The following is an 18,279-nucleotide window of genomic DNA, read 5'->3' on the forward strand; positions in this document are numbered from 1 at the left end:
CCAGAAGATCCAGAATATTTTTTTTCTGATTAGTCACAGATAAATGAACATCATCGCTATGAAAGATATCTTGAGAGTTTTGAATAACTTTGATGCTCATCTGTTCACATTGAACCAGTCACCTAGGTCAATTAGAACATTATATTTTAGTAGAGCACTAGCTGCAGGTGTCCTTAGTCACAGAAAATTATTTGCATTCAGAACATGAAGTAGTCAGAGAAGTATCAGTAAGCTTGGTGCCTTTCCTTCCTGCCATTTAGTCTTAAAATGGATTTGGTACTTTTTTTTTTTTTTTTTTTTTTTTTTTTTTTTTTACTTTGTGAATCATGTCATAAAAAGACAGAGACACCTGTCTTTTATCTGAGTTTCTTGCACTTTTTAATACTTAAACAATAAAAGTAAAATAATTTCTTATGGTGCCACAGTGCCATTTTCTTCTTCAAGGTATCTATGTTGTTATCTCCTGGTAACTACATTTGAGGAGATAATACTATGCTTTATAAACTCCCGGTGCATGCAGTAAGATACAGAATTCCTAATGGTCATTCCCTTAGCAACTTTAATGCTACTTGATTTAGAGTATTTACCAGAGAATTTTTAACAGCCTTCTGTCTTATCCATAGCGAGTAATCACAGGTATCAGAGCAATTTGTATACTCAAAAGATTATTTCCTGATTACAGAGCTAGAGATCAGTATTTTACAAGCAAATTTAACAAGCAAACTTATTCTTTATAGGTGAAAACATCTGTGGTGACTCCAGAGACAAGAGAATCTAACGTAAGAAAGTCTTGCAATTTAACACATCTATGATACGGGAAGCTTTATGCTCCTTCCGAGGCATTACGGAATCTCTAAAAAGCTGTCTGCCGGGCCAGTTTACCTCTCACCACACTGTTATTTTATTCATTCTGCGGTGTGTCATCTGATTGCAATTAGCATTAGCTGCACCTGTCTCTTCCATGCACTTGCCTGTGACTAAGCACCTCATCTTGCGCGAGTCGCTAACAGCCAATACCAGGCTCCAGCTCGCTGCCGTCCAGAGCTGCTTCTGCACCAGCGTCCAGAGGCAACCAGACACACCATTACTGCCGGCTCACGTCACTCACTCGAATTCAGTCACTGACAGCCTTACTAGTGCTTACATACAAAACAAAAACACATGCTAGTATCTGTAATTTTCATGTAAATAGAATGAAAATGACATAAAGATGAAAAACCCAGTATTCTCTCTGACATACCGGGGTTCTCACTAATAAAAGATAATCATACACAACCAATTAAAGTATCCACTTCATCAAGTCAGTCGTGCACTTGGCCATGCATTCCACTGAAAAAATAGTTTTGTTCTAAATAGCAACTGTAAATTACAGATTGAATAGAGAGCAGTCCAAAAGATCTGACTTAAAAAAGGAGAATCTCCAGTAAGTACTAGTAAGTAAGCTGTGAGAATTCAAGCGCGACCATTTTACCTGGAATTCTACTTGGAATCCTGCAGGACAGAAAGAACTAAATGCAGAATTCCAAGCTATTGGAATGTGTGTATAAACGTGCGGCAGGTGCCAGCACCTGCACTACATCTCCAAAAATAAATTCATAGCCTTGAACAACCACTCCTCTTTCTTTCAAAATGGATTTGAATCATTTCCATGAGCAAACATATTTCTCTGTTATTGGTCTCACCTGTGATAACTGAACATGAGCTGAAAACTTCACCACTAATCTGAATCTGCTTTCTATTTGTACTTGCTTTTACTCTTCTCCATTCCTAGTTCTGCAGTAGCTGACTGACAAAACAGCATTCTAATTTGCATGCACATAATTTTATTTGCTTTGTCTTTCAGATCATCTGCATCTTACCAGCTCTCTCAAATTAAGTGATACTAAGTGACGCTAAATATTTTAACTATTTTTCACTAAAAAATGCAAAAAGGTAAAGTTGAAAATGTGTACATATACATATGCTGTTCAATAACATGCCTGCGACCAGATTTTCCGTGTGCCTTGAGTTTTGGTGCTTGGAAACAATACAAAATGTGCTGCGCACAGCAGTCAGTATTTGCATACTGCTTTGTCCACTACAGCCCAATCACAGTAATAAACTCGCAGCCAAACCTATAGAGCAGTGTGTTGCCAGTGCTAATAAAAACTGTGTAAAAGAGAGGAAGAGACAGGCATAAGACAGGCTGTGGCCTGTTTAAGTACTTATTGAAGAGACAGTAAACCAAACAAAGCATTTTCCACTGTTAACGAGGACGGGCAAGGTGCCTCTCTCGGAGCACGCAGGTGGTGGTCTCTTCAGCTGCACGTGTGCCGTGTCCAGTGGCAGGCAGACACGCATTGCATCTCTCGGAGCAAAGACTGAACGCGAGAACCGGCAGGAAGCGGGTAAGGCTAACAGCAGAGCCTAGCAGTGTGCTCCAGGCCCTCTTGTTCATTCAGATGAAGCTCTCAGTATTGGAGGGAAATCTGTTCAAAGAACCCATGAAGGAACTGAAGCAGAAAAATAAGTTTAAAGAGAATCCAGAACATCACCATTTAGTTACTGGAAAAAAGTAYGAAAAAGCCTAAAGGCATTTAACACCCACCACCAGCAGGTGGATGTCAACAAGTAATTTATCAAGACTAAGTTGAAGGAGTTAACTACATTGATGCCCATTTGGGGATATTACGACAAACACAAAACTACCAAAAGAAACCATCCAGGGACACGTTTCCAACGTCCACACATAGAACAATCAGGCATGGGAGTCTATGTTGAGAGCACAAAGCCTAGAACAAAATATGCATAAATCAGTCAATGCTGCCAGAAAAAAATATACATATATAATATATATATACACACACACTTGACATTTATCTATTATGGAGAGTCATTTTCACTTCCCTGAGAAAACTTATTTGCCAACATACCAAGAATACAGAATATTATAGGTATCAAATTTACTTTTGTTAGACATGATATACCACACACAGTTATTTCAGATAATGAGGAGTAAAAGGCACAATATAAGCAGTCTGTACGTTCAGTATGTAGCGGCTGGCATCCATTATCCCCACATAGCTCAATGAAAAGAGTACACTGAAAAAGCAAACTGTCTGAAAGGAAGACCAAATAATCATTCTACAGTTACCACTGTTAAATTACACGGCAGTACCTACATGACAAGGAAATATTTTGTGCCACGGAAAAATCAAGAAACTCAAGCCCCTAATAACAGACGCTGAGATCAAAGGAACTGGGAAATGAGACTGAGGCTCAGTACTCCCTTTATTTCCCAAAAGGATACAGCAAACTTCCATAACTGGGGAAGATGCTAAAAATCACTGGTCATAAACAGGAATGGTATCGTTCAAGGTTGTCCGGCAACAGCTAGCTCCTCAGACGGACGTAGATTGGAGAGCAGGCAGCACAGCTGCGACTTCCAGCAACGAAGGGCAGAGCCTACTGGTTTCCCTAGCATCTCTGTCTGGCAATAACCAACCACTTAAGACAACTGCATTCAAGGACGAAGGATTTAACACTGACAGAATGAATAGGTTTATTATGCCCTGACAACAGAAGCACTCATATCTCAAGGGAGATTTGCCCATCAAGTGAACAGTCCAGAGCAGATCAGAGATAACTGAGTGTTGTTACTAAACTGATTTAATAGCTTGGCTACAAGTATTTAGAAACACAAGTTATAAATTAATTTTGTTAAATTTTGGCTGGGAAAAGAGTGCATGGTACATGGAACCACACTCTAAGCAATTTAGCTTCCCAGATGTATGACATCCAGGAGGGGAAATACTGAAGCGGTGGTCTGTCAAGCAGGCACTGCATGATGCTGGAAGCAGAGGTCCCTGTCAGCATCCCAGCCCTGGAGATCACGGCTATGCTGCACTGCGGAGCGCAAGCTGGAGAGCAACCTGCACAGTACGCACGGCGCAAGTCCAGGTCATCATCTGCAAACATCCATTTAGCGTATCTGCATTGCTCCTCAAGCAACCTAGATACACTCAACCTATCTGTTCCCTAATTCCTTGTTAAATATAATGCTAGGCCCCTTTTCCKGAAAGGAGCTCATGGCTTGCTTCTCTGCTTTATACCCGCTTGACACCAGTGTAAGACATGAGGGGTCATGCAGTGACACGCCAACCCTGGCGGCACAGCCAAATTTGTCATCAGCCTCATGGCAGGCAACTGGCACAAACGTCCAAGCTCTCTCTGTCACTGTACTCCAGACGTCACCCATAGCCTGCGTCTAAATCACATCAGTTTAGGCTTCAATGGCAGGTCAGGCTCACACCTAAAACAGCATCTAAGYGTGTACCCCACAGTGCTGGCTACCGCGCTGGAGGGGTGTGACTCTGCCAGCTGCCAGCAAATACACACAGATGGAACAGTGGGAGAAAACTGGGAGCCACTGGGAAAAACAGACCCTCTTCAAGCAGCTGGCATTACCTTCTGCCCTGTTACAGGTCATAGGGGCAAACGTACCTTTACACAAAGCTTTAAACAACCTGATCGCTTGGACAGCGGCACAAAACAGACCAGCACCATGAACAATGTCGAACTCAGAAATATATTCAATGCCACGGATCAGCTGAGAACAGAAGCTAGCTCTCCAGGTTTCAGAATAGGCTGGTTTTGATCTTTCCTTTCAGATGAAGTTATTGTTAGTCAGAATTTTAAAGATAAAAGAAAGTTGTGTCAAATTCTTGTCTGATTCAGCTTTTATATCAACTGTATCTCCATAATCTCCATTTATTTTATATTCTTAGGGAGATAAAGTTTGAACATAATATTTCAGAAGCTTCATTGTCTTCTGCTAATTAACGGTGACTCATTACTTTCCATTCTAGATACATTTCAACCTGTCTCATTTCATTCTATCTAGAAGTATATAGCTATTATCGTGTCATTAAAAAACTTTTTGCGTGCCTACAGCCATCTCTGTTTTGAACTACTAGTATCTCCAGGCAATTCTTCCAGCACCAAACTTCAGAATCACTTTCAATAAAATTAATGGGCTTACCTTGCAACGCATACAAAAAGGAAATGCCATCATTTTGAGCATATAAGTGGACTTAAATCCAAGGAACCAAACAAATGCAAATTAAGAAAAAGATTATATTGCAATAACAGAATATAAATTATGTGTACAAAAAGACAGACATTTATTTAATAACAGATTTTAAATTCAAGACCTATGATTAATCCAATATTATGTTTCTTCTTAAAATTACTCTATACCAACTCTACGCCACTGAAATCATAATTATTCTATCTCAGCTTTCTAGAAAACATAAAAATCGAGAATTATTCCTATTAAGCCAAAGATCCAAGAGCTTCAAAAACTGACAGCAACAGATGATGTCTAAAAATAGGCAGTCAAAACACTTAACTGTGTATTTTTAGTTGAGAAAATAACTTCAGTGATAACTCAGAGATAGCACAAATTATCTCTGCAGCAGTTTCTTTTCAGACAGGTTTGCAGTTGCACTGAACCACTATCTATTAAATGACCTAGCAGTGTCCCTACATACCTGGGTTGCCTAACATTTTTTTTCCATTATGAAGATTTCTTGTGGGTTATTTTCATAAAAAGATCTCTGGGATTTGTTGCATAGTATCAGACAGGGACAGGGACTACCACTGTACCTCCACTGATTAACTTCCCACTAGGACAGGCAGGAAGGTGCACATCACATTCAACAGCTCAGCTCTCTTCTTAGCCCTTCACGCAAGGGCTTTGCTTGCACCTGGCATGCGCTACACAGCTCAGTCCACAGTAGAAATCTGAAATGAATTCAGAATATACGACTCTTTGCCTTGCTTTTGCCAGCTGGAGAATTACACTTTTCCCAGCCCAGAATCTAGGATCAAGGGCTTACTAAAACCTTAAAGATGCTACTCCAGGTAGAAAGGGAGATGAGTGAATTGCTCACATGCTGAACAGCCAGCAAAGCAATCTGTTTCATCTGTTGAAAAAGAGAGATGTGTTCAAGACTAAGAAGAAACAGAATATAGAATTCTTGGTTTAACATCTTCCCTTGTATGTCATGCAGCGCGTGGCCACTGAAAAGGCTCTAGAGCTGGAAGACAGGAACAGAACGAGACAGACAGCTTCATGGCTACAACAGAAGGATGTCACATAGAGGAATCCCGTCTTATGCCCTGTTGCCTACCAGAGACACTCGTTCTGTGGTCAGTAAATATCTTTAACCTAATGCTCAAGAGATAGGACATAATTACTGGCTCATGTGCAGCATATCCGGCAGAAGACATTTGAGATCTAGTCTTAAAAGCATCAGGCACTCACAACTGCCAAATCAATAGGGGCCATGAACGCTCAGCAGCCATGGGAGCAAGGCACCATAATCTGAAAAAAATAATATTGGCCAGTTAGGAGGCACCATGGTTTGGTTTTGTTTCTTCAACTGATCCTCTGCATAGCTCCTGGTTAGGAAGAACCCCCTCCCCAAATCAATTAGGATGGGACAGTCTCTGGTAGCAGCATTTCACTAAAGAAGAAGTGGAAGAATTTTAGAAAAGAGATTTCTCTAAATAATTTCACTATCTACATTTCTTCCTCCTCTTCTTCCACATCTTTGTAAAGTGTTAAAATGAAGGTGTAGAGAAAACAAACAAACAAACAAACAACAAAAACAAGAAGAATCAAGGATTTTTCCTCTGCCCAGGCCAGATAGCCTCTGCCTCCCATGTTTGTCAATCCAAACAGTTTTAAACCTTAGTGAACTTCTTTACATGGTTTTTACAAGCTACCTGTAGAACAGGAGACAACGCAAGAACTGTCTCACAGCAGAACCTCTGCAGCCTTTCAGAGGCTATGTGTWTTTACGTCTCACTGTGGTAAGCTAGGCAGAAATGATAAATAATTGGGAACACGCAAACCCTCCTTATTTAAATAAGTACAACTGAAGGATCCTCTTCGAAGTTACCATTATATTTTCATATGGGGTTTTTTGGACATATCTACCAGCTTTATCAAACAGAAATGAAAATACCTGATGATGTTTTGCTAGAGGGTCTGATAAAAAGACAAAATCACAAGAGAATCTCGATCGAGGGGTACCCAGCACTCCAAGCTCCTATCAGTTCTGGAGTTCAGCATCATGCATGTGCAAAGCTTAAACATACCAGATGATACTACAAAGCAAATTCCATCAAAAAAAAAAAAAAAAAAAAAAAAAAAAAAAAAAAAAAAAAGCCACTGAACAGATGAAATCCTTTAAGACTGTTCCCAGATCTAACATTGCTGTTCAATATCTCTGTATCTTTCTTCTTGTTAGGGTAATCATAGTAACTGTGTTTTTCAAAACTAATCTACCATTTTTACTTTCCAGAAACAACAAACTGTAACTAAAAACATTTTCCCCGTAGAATACATGATACGTTATGAGGAATATGGCTGACCTGCTTTTTAAAGATGAGTGCATGCCCCATGGAATTGTAGCACAGGCTTTTGAAACACAGGAATTGTTTTCAACCAAGATAATTGATCCTGTTTTATTAGAAGAAACATTGATATAATTTATATAATGATTTAAATATTTTAAAATCATAGATATAAAAGACAATAACATGGTTCAGGCAAGGAGCAGGGGTTTCTTGTGTTCTTATTTTTCCCATCATTCAGGAAACGAGCTAATGTATTTTTCTTTCATTGCAGTGTTGTAGCATATTTCTGCAGTTCTTACCCAGCTGAATTTGAAGTGATCTAAGAAATAAGACTTCCACCTGTTTCAAAGGGTATTATGCTATAGTCAGAAGCAGCTTTAAAAACAAACAAACTAGAACAACAACAAAAAAAAATACCCACTTCTCCAAAACAGCATTCATTTTTCTGAACTTCTGGTTTTTATCCCACTGTTTCTACTTAAAACTTTCTTTAACTGAAATAGTTCGTTTCATYCCCTGAGATTTACAGGCCTAGGACACCCAAAGAAATAACTGGGCACATTACCTTCTGCTTAGTTTACTAGCCTGCCTACATTTTTATTAGCCTTTTTAATCATTCATGCATACCTCCCTCTCCTTTACCATTCTAACTTTCTACACCTGTCCCTCAGTTAACGACCACCAGTGCTAACAGCCTCACTGTGCAGAGAGCCAGCTCCAGCTGAAGTCAGCCTTTCTGCTGAAAGCCTGCAACGTCATACCGAGTTTGTTTTTTTGTTTTGTTTTTTAGATCTAATTTGTTGTCCACTATCACCATCTGGAGAATAATCTGAAGCACTACAAGCGCTAGGTTTGACACTACATATGCATTTCAGATCCAGCAATGCACTCACACTTTACAATGCATTAATACACTAACACTGTGCTCTTTGCATATCCCGAATTCMTAACAAATTCAGTAAGGGTTTGAGGTGGAAATGGAAAATAGGATCAATCTCATAGGGCATATCTTGCAGTGGAGTATTAAAAATATATATATTTCCGCACAGCATTTTATATAGTGTCTAACTGTTTCCCAGAATTTCTGTGCCCTAAAAAAGTGCCATCCTTGTTATATTTAGTATTAGTCATATGAACTCGTAATAGAATTTCTAAAATCTCCTTATTTCCTTATGGGTTGGGACTGATTATACAAAATACTTCTGTTTCAACATAGGAACTTTATGCAAAACAGTCAAAATATCTCCCCACACAAGGACCAAATGTGTAAAAACTGCATAAACCAAAACCTTACTTTCTGTCAAATCTAATCTAGTAGCTGTTAAGTCTCAAAAATAAGGTAAGAGAACTAATTTGGATATCCTAAGGGCAGCTACAAATAAATTCTTTCTACTCTAGCTCTTCCCTCTTGCCTGGATTTATTATCACAAAGCTTTAGTCAMGAAATATGGAGCAGGATAGTTGAAGGCAACAACTTTTACAAAAATACGGACAAAATTTATATAAAAGTTGCTTGTAAGACTTCTATATTTAGATTACCACTTGAAGATCTATATTTTGCATATCTCTTCCCTTGCATGTTTTATGAAAACCATTTTATACATGTACTGCCTTGCCATTTTCACACACTGTTATTACACTGCAACTAGCTTAATATTACTGCTTTGTAGTCAGCCAATCCATTTTGTTTGCTGGTTACAAATCCTGTCACAATAGTACTAGTGTTAAGAAAACACAGCTGACAAAAACAAAAGAAACCCTTAACCTCAGAAGTAGCTTTATTTCTTAGGTTACCACGTATTTTATATAAAAATAATATATAACTCATGGCTTACCCTCCCATAGCTCTCACTGGAAGTTAAATCTCAGGTGACTTCCGAAAAAAATGTGGTAGAAAAGCACTTACAAAAAGAATCAACTATATCTAATTTTCTTCTATGTTGCCCAAATAATAYGTTCTATACTTGATCTCTGCTATTCTTTTCCTTAAACCACCACTATTGGCATCCCAGGAACAGCCAAGCTTCCSTAACTAGTTTATTCTTATGAGGTATTCTGTAGCTCAGTGCTACTTTGCAGATTGAATTTTGTACTATTTCTGTGATGACAGAAATAAGTTTCACCTAACCAATAACAACAATTACCTTCAAAAGGAAACAGTTTTGAAGCTGTTGTAACATAATCTGGCTACATTCTCCACTGGTAGGTGAGACTTAGCTAGGAGCGTAGTAACATGCGAAGCTGTGTAAGATGCATGGTTACTTTAAAATCTCTGCTGGAGCTTTACTACCTAAATCAGAATTAATTCTATTTTATTTGTTGGCCGTACTGTGGTCATCAGTTACCACAGTTATTTATAGTTTTAAACTTACTTCAGCAAAAAAGAAATATTCCTGGAAATCGCTGAAATTTTTTAGAAATATAGAGATAGATGGCTTTTTTTTCCTCTTAGCCACAGATTTACTTTCTCAGCTTTGGATGCCAACAGAACTCGCTGTGAAATTATTTCCAAGCCATCTTAGTCCACTCCTTACCCCTGCTCTACAGTTAACATACACAGGTAAGTATCCTCCACCAGTTAGTGAAAAAAAATATTGTGTTTAAAGATGTGGCATCCCCAAAAACGATCTGGAAAGAATCACAGATACAACTTTATATATAAATTCTCTTGAGGATTTCAATTTAGAAATCTTATTTCATGACAGAGATAGTTACTATTTGGCTCTCACATGGCTCTTCTGAAGACCACCATAAACTCAAGGCAGAATCCCAACAGTGAAATGCTTCAGAGCAGTAGAGATCAGAATGAGCCTAAAAAAACCACCCAGAAGAAAGGGTAACAGTATTGTACTACAAGAACAACAAAAGTTAAATAATGAGTATGTACCAGGGACGTTTTCATATTAACAAGAAATGGAAAAACTGCTRGAATGGTTCAGCATATTATRGACCCAAATGCACACAGTAAGTCTTCCCAGGGATTTAATCAAGTTAACAGAGAGGGRAAAAAAAGGAAAGAAAAARAAARGRRAAAAAAAAGGAACTGCAAAGGCAGAGCGTTCATACTAGTTCAGAGCACTCCTTTTGTTACAGGGTTTGATTTATCCCTGCCCTTTCAGGAAATTTACTTAYTGTTTTTCTGTAAATATTTCTATATTTATATTTATATAAATAGAAAACAAAATCCCAAAATGGAAGTGATTTCRTTTTTCAGTATGAACTCTGGAATGCCTTATTGCCATCATATTTGACCGAGGTAACAGAGAAAACATCCATTCCCAAAGTTTTGTAYGTGTTTCTGAGGGTATACCAATGTAAAGAGGAATTAGCACATCAGCAGCAAAAGTTAACTGTCTCAACAATGTTACTAGGAAGTTCTATCATAACCTTACAGTCACTTCAAAAAAAAAGATAATAATTACTATGAATGGTAGACAAATGAAATGAAGACATTCTTGCTCAAAATCATATTCCATATTGTAATAATGAGGTGTTCCACAACTGACTTTGTGTTTTTATAAGCACTGAAATAGATTACAGAAAGCTCAAGTAAATCTACACATTTCTAAAGGAGTCCTAYTGATTTCTTCTAAAAAGCATCTCCAAGCTAGAACTCTATGAAACCTCAGAAMAAAAGTGTACAAAGTGAAGGTTGAAAGATTCATACTAGATGCGTAAGACTTATCATGATATCTTACAGAAAATCCATGTCTGAGCCTTACAGTATTAATGCACTTCAGTCGTGGGCACCTCAAACGACCCTTGACCAAAGCCACTTACCAGTTAAATTTCTCTGCARTTTAATTTTGCATGTTTTGCTAATTCTACTGCCTTAATAGTATCAACCCAATTGATCTGTACAACTTGATCATGTACAAGCTGTAACAAGACTATCTCATGCAACATGGACAGAGAGAGGTCAGGAAAACATCTGTGACCTCAAGCAAAATCCAGGGAATAAATCTGGTGAAATGTTTCTGCAGCCCAGAGACATATGTTAAGAGGTCTAAAGCCTTGCAATGTGAATATATAACTCTGGATTAATGGAGTAGATTTGTGGACTAAATACATACCACACCTCCAAAGAACAGCACACTGCCATTACCTTTCACTGAAACACCTGGAAACACCAAACACAACTGGCATAAATTGAAAYGAGATACTCCAGCAGGACATAAGGAGATTTTTTATTTATTTACTTGTTCATTTAAGTTGAGGACATTCAGGCAGTGGAACAGGTCGCCCAAATAGGATGTGAAGTCTCCATCCATAGACATTTTCAAGGCTAGACTCTACAAGTTCCCTGAGCAGCCGAATCTGATCTCAGAGCTGACCCCACTTTGAGCAGGAGGTTGGGCTAGAAACCTCCTGAGGTCCCTTGCAACCTGAATTATCTATGACTTTATGAACTAAAAGCTAGACAGTCTTTTCAAGAGGAAAATTAATTCTTTTCTGTCTCAGTCTGAGATTTACACTGTTTAGTGGCATTAGGCTCCCTACATTTGAAGCCAAGTCTTTCCACCAATTGCTTTAAAATGTTAAGTTTCTRCCTGTAGTTTCAGAATTTTCATTAAAGCTCTGAGGAAAGATACCTTTAAAGTGAGGTGAAAGTTAGACTAACAATTTAAGAACGGTTTTATCAGTCGGGCCAAGAGTATATTCAACCCATGATCTTGCCTTTCACAGGGATTAAAAGCAGACATCTAAGGAACAGAAATCAGACATACATGGTACTTCCCCTCAAATATTCTCTGAGTCCCAGACAACTTGCAGCTTAGAACTGGACAAGACAGAGGTTTTATGYATTCAGAAGAAATGTAGAAGAGATTTCTCTTCCAGGATTTGTTAAGCTCTCCCCTTAGCCCACCTGAACTCTCAGCATTTACAGTATCCCACAGCACGAAGCTCCACAGTCACTGAACAAGGAACCAGATCCTTGCATTTGCTTCATGTCTGCCTTATCCCTCTATTTGATGGCCCCTTGTTCTCATATTGGAAAGGGCAATAACAACAGATTCCCTACCTACTCACTTCATACCATCCATAAAATCTCTATCATATCCTGTGCCCCCCAACTATGTCTTTCTGATGCTGAAAATTTCCAGMTCACTTAATCACTACAAGTACAGAAGCTTTCCCATATGTTTGATCATCTTAGCTGAACTTTGAATGCTTTCTAGTTCTGCTATATCCTTTTTGAGAGAAGAAACCAGAATTTGACACTATATGCAAGATTTGACCAAATAACATGTTCRCATCCTGGTATACTAATATCCTCTATTTTATTCTCTATTCTTTTTTCTTTCAAATTCTTAACATTTGATTTGCTTTTTTGACCATTACTGACTTCTATCCTACATCCTCCTTGCTCCTGAGTAATATTGCTTTGCAGCTATGATTCTTTCATTTTCAGATGCATCACTTTRTATTTATCTATGCTATTTTTCCTACCCTCTTATTGCCCATTCACTGAGTCTCTTAATGCTCCTATCATTCCAAAGTTGTTTCAACCCACTGGCACATACCATGCTTACACAAATATAACCTGTCTCTCAGGTATATTTTCTGCAGGACCCTACCACAGTATAATATGCCTAAATAGCTTTGGGATCAGATTGGACTTGCATCTCTTCTACACAGACAAATCTCAAGCATCACTGTGCCCCTCTTCATYGCAGTCAGGCCCTGAGTAAGTGGGAATTGTGCAGGTAAGCAAATGCCTAGCATGGGGTACAGAACATTGCTCACCTGTTCAAAAGCCTTTAATGATTCGAACTTGAACAGCAAATGGGAAATATTAGAACAGCTTTCTGTCCAGCTACAAGAGTAGCCAGACTAGCTGGTGATCAAGTCAGAAAGGTGATGCCTACGTAGCACAAAAATGTGTGTCAGAATAGCATTCTGAATTACAAAGTCAAAATAATCAGCAACATTGAACTTTCTGTGTGGTTATAAACTGATGTAAGATTCAAGTTAAAACTGAGAAGTTGTGAATTAATTGCTTATTTATTATAAGAGATCAATAACAATAAAGAAAAAGCAGTAACTTAAGTGTCAGCTATAAATATTTTCCTTCATTAACATAACATTCTAGAAAAATACATGCTGTGCTACCACTCGTGATACTCATACATTCATTCTGAAGTACTGGGAGAGAGGAGTAGCAATGCCCCCTTGTGTTACAAGGGAAACTAATCACAAATCCATCATCATTCCTCGTGTTTTCCTAAATGACATATTAAAGTGTTCCAAAGAGCAAAAGTATTTCAATGCTTAAAACCACGCATGTGAATAGACCTCCACTGTCTGACAGATGAGCWTACGAATTACTACAAATATACTACATAGGATGCTCTCAAAATGCTTAAAAYGGTAAACTAACCCTTTCATTGTCAAAATGTTCCTTCCATCTAAAATTAGATAACTCATTGACTTTATCCATAGCGATTAAATGCAAACATTGAACAAAATCCCCTGCCAATTCCCCTTTTATTTCTTTATCTCATCTATCTCAAGTGTATAGTCAATAAACTCTATTTTCAACATGAAAACTGTTATTAAAAGACCATATGAATCAATTTAGGTAGTCCTCCAAATACAATTGTTCAATACAAATACAAACTTAAATGCCAGCCTTGAACAGTGTTGAACTGAAGATAAAACCAGATTCAGACTCAGAAACAATGAARTGCTGGCCTTGCAGCCAGCAAACGAAACTGAGAATGGAGCAACCAAAAACTTAGAATACTAAGCACACTTGAAAACTGAAGTTGAGATACAGAGTTTGAAGTTGCATTGCAATGCCATTTCAGAATTTATATGGCAAGCTAGACATGTAACTTCAAAGGCTGCATGACAGCTTACTACTACAGGTTTTGGAGCTCCCAGTAATTTCCACCATCGTAATTCTAATACATGAACGCTTGGGGCTTGTCTTCCTTCCCTCCAGATGAGCTTCCTTGTTTCAGCATTTAATATTTGGTTTCTGTCTTGGAACTCATCTCTTTGCAACTCTCTCTTAATCAGCTCCCTAATAGCTTCTTCAGGCCTTTTCTTTAGCTTAACATCAGATTCTAATGCTTTTCACAAGTCTTTCTCCCAGCACTTGAACAAGAAATAGCCAGAGATCTAAAGCCTTTTTCCTCAATCTGTTGCATAAGCATCTACAGCCATCCCAAACTCTTCTGTAGAGGGAGAGCTCTCTTTGGCTATGACCAGAATTTACATGACAAAAATTGCATGAAGATGCACAAACAGTGAACAGAAGAATTTTGTAACAGAAGTGGGGTTTTTAAAACGGCAGGCAATTACTTTCCAAATTTAAATCCGTGATCCACCAACCAGTAGACACAAACGACACTGATTAATATATATAGGATTAATGTCTAGAGACTTTGTTAAAAAAAAAGGGGGGGGGGGGGGGAGGAAGAAAATCACCTTAGATTCATAACAAATGGAAACAACCTACCAGTCTTGGTAAGTGGTGATTGCAATACTTGGAGGTGTCAACAAAGGCAGAGTTGTTGGTCTAGAGATAATGTCTCTGTCAGGCGTCCTTGCTTTTTCTGCTTGTCTTTGGGACAGTGGTGGTAACTGCAAATTACCAGAACAACACCTTCTTCCTCTCCAGAGGTCTATGCCCAGAGCATGACTAGAACTACTGTAGGATTTACTCAGCCCACACTCCAGGTAATCCAGTGCATTCTGAAAAGTCAAAAAAGCCATTGAAGTTGTGCACACAAATGATTTTCTCAGTAAGAATATAAAACATTCAATGACATTGTTCTGCAATCATAGCCACTCACAAAAGATAACTGTATTATGAAATCCTGGCAAAGTTCTGACTGCACCACACTGTTATTTTACAAAGTTTTAATTTTCAAATTCATTCATAACTTTCCTAAACTAAAATCAGCATCTAATTCTGAACACTTCCATAATCTAAGTCGCTTTAATGTTATGTTAAATTCCTAACATTTTATTTTTTATTTTTTTWAAAGCATTCTATTCAATGTTCATCCAAAGAATCATTTCTCTGCACACCACAAACATATTGGTTTTCCACCTTTTTTCTGATGATTCTTCAGGCAGAGAGAAAGGTGCCAGGAATACTGGACTTGGCCATCCTGAATCATCAGAGCTCTTCATTATGAAGAATTCCCTGCCAGACTACACTAAATCTGGTATTCCTAACAGAAACAGCCTCAGAAAGTTTTTCATTCTTTTGATATAGTTTTTCTTTGAAGAGTTTCCACTGATTTCTAGTTCAAAGTATTACCATGATCACGAAGCTGTCTGTCAGTCCTCTCAAAGCCAAGCCAAGTGAAGTATCACTGCAAGAGGGTTGTTGGTTTTGTCTTGCTTTGAGAATTTAGCTAGTCCTCTAAATAAAATTGTTCAATACAAATGAGAATATTTCTGTACCGATATGCTAGTACTAGCAGCTGGAAGGTTACTAATAATAAGTGTGTATATCTATAGCAACCCCTCACATTTTTCATCTTCTACCTGCTCCTGAGTTTTGATCTCTGTCCTGCTCTCTGCACCCACTTCGCAGCATCCCAGCCCCTGCGCACGTCTCTACCAACAGTAGTCACCAGGTCCTCCCCCTCACCTCTCCAGCCAGCACAGTCCTGACGGTAAAAGGATCTAGCTGAGCTCTGAGAGAACACATCATGAGTGACAGCTGGTGACTTGCTAACTCAGAAAAATAAGTAAGTTGTCTAATTTTCTGTAATCAGTTACAGGTCCTTCATGAAGACAACTGCAAAGTARCATGCATCCTCCATTGTCTTGTAGTTCCTAGTGTAAAGGACACAGGACTATTAAAGAGCTCTGTGATACTGTCCTCCCTCTTATCTCATGAAGGACTCTCAGCATGGGAATGGGAGACAAGACTGATGGAAGAACACTACACTAACAGTTTTCTCAACTTTGTCTGTTTGCTTGCCCCTCCCACAATCACGTGAAGCATCCACATAGGAAATAACATGGCCCAAAGCTGCTTTACTCCTTGATTATAGCCTGAAGTGCTATAGGAATGTTGGTCCAAATTCATGAAGTTATTAAGGCATCAAAATCATAATGACCTACATAGGAGCTTAAATATTTGGCATGCTGTGCTTCCATAAATATGCTCGAGATCTGCAGTGAGCTAAATCCTCTCCCTTTTCACAACTCAAAGCTGTCCTCAGGTCAAAAATACTCCTAGGAACCCCAAAAGGGAAAGCCTGTCTTCTGTCAGGGGATCTGCGTTGACTGGCCCTTATTAATACTCTTTAGAAGACTGCTTAAAAAAAAAAAAAAAAAAAAAAAAAAAAAAAAAAACTTTAAGGAAATACACAGCAGAACCACAGTGTTCTAACTCCCCATTAGATTTCAAATGCCTGCCTTCATTACGATCAGCATGGACAGACTGGATTCTAGCAAACCCAATATCACATGCCCGCAAACTGACTATGAAGCAGTGTAACACACAGTCTGAGTGTTATGGAATCACTTTTCTGTTGAAAGGCTGCTATAAGACACAAACCACTAGGTTCAACTTCTCTGGTGTATTTTCATATGCATTCCAGGTGGTTTTCCATTTTTAGATAGACCAAGTTGTGACAAACAAGACAATTAATGCTGAGGTTATCATGTCATCATTACAAAATGATTGCCATCATTTCTCCGGAGAATTGGAACTGGAGCATATTTAATAGGGGATTATGATGATGATTAGCAAGTATAGTAATGGAATAACACTGCATCATCACATTAGGTGTTCAGCAACTACCGTAATGAGAGTTGCTGAACACTTAYAAGATGTATAGCGCATTCGCAAAGTCTGGATCCAGAACAGAATTCACGTAAGGTATAGGCATGTTCAGTCCTTGGTGCCTGCCTTTATTACACTGATCAACAAAGAATATTAAAGTACATGCTCTGCATAAGCACCACAAAAAGTTTAGGGAGTCTTGTTTGGTTGGTTTTTTAACGTGTGGTTTAGCTTCTGCTTGTTACATAAGCTGGAAGCAACTCTAGGGAAATCAGAGAGTAACTAAAAAGCAGCACACACTGTTAAGAATAAACAAACCTTTGATTTGATTTTCACAAAGTATTGGGAAAGAAATGAAAAAAGCCTTTTTAAAAACTTACCTCATCTGCAGTTACTGTCATGACACTTCTGCTTTTCTTCATTATAGAGACGAAAGTGCACCCCTTTATAAGAACTGCTCTTGTTCAATCCAACTTCTTCAGAGGGGCAAACTGAAAGAAAAAGTAGTTGTGGTTGCGCTTTGGAGTAATAAACTGTTTTTCATAACAAATTATGCAGCTAACTGCTAAAATCACAGCTGATTTATAACTGACAGTTCATTTTCATAAGACATTAGGCAGCACATGCGACATATGTATGGCACTCTATCAGCAAAAGGATAATTTAATATTTAGTAAAATCTTGTTAAATTAATCAGTATTCACAAAATCAAACAATCTAAGCCAGCCTTGAAATGTGTCTAGTAATACTGGATCAAAGCTCAAGGGTTCTACTTACAGATAATTTTTTTGGTTTTTAAACAAGCCCTTACTCAGAAGTATAGTAYAGAAGGCCTCGGGGAATCTCTTGAGCTAGTTCTGATAGAAGTCAGTCAAAAAAAATAAAAGATTAAGAAGAGGAACTGTATTTGCATTCGATTCTAAGATGTAATTGTAACTCACAAACATAGGTTATTTATTAATAAACTGGCACGTATACAACACTCCAGCCATAAATTCTGGCCTTCTGTAGAGGGAGATACTGCAGCCACTTTGATTTACACAAGAGTACTGAGAAGAAATGAAATGTAGCCAGCTAGCTGAAGCATCACAGGAAACCAGCACACAGGACCC

General features: G+C 38.3%; 1 protein-coding gene across 1 annotated transcript in view; it reads right to left on the minus strand.

Annotated features, from left to right (window-relative positions):
• The window catches only part of PDE4B (phosphodiesterase 4B), a 191,900-nt gene extending 174,296 nt beyond the window's left edge, over positions 1-17,604 (minus strand). Inside the window, exons 1-2 of the mRNA XM_085315232.1 lie at positions 17,548-17,604; positions 14,876-15,111 (exon numbers count right to left, since the gene is read on the minus strand). Coding sequence (XP_085171358.1) covers positions 14,876-15,111; positions 17,548-17,589 — 278 coding nt within the window. The 5' untranslated portion in view covers positions 17,590-17,604. The remainder of the gene's footprint in view (positions 1-14,875; positions 15,112-17,547) is intronic.
• Positions 17,605-18,279: the final 675 nt, after the last annotated feature.

The sequence above is a fragment of the Rhea americana genome, unplaced genomic scaffold (assembly GCF_003343005.1).
Source record: "Rhea americana isolate MKP2758 unplaced genomic scaffold, rheAme1 scaffold_423, whole genome shotgun sequence".
Taxonomy (NCBI): Eukaryota; Metazoa; Chordata; class Aves; order Rheiformes; family Rheidae; genus Rhea; species Rhea americana.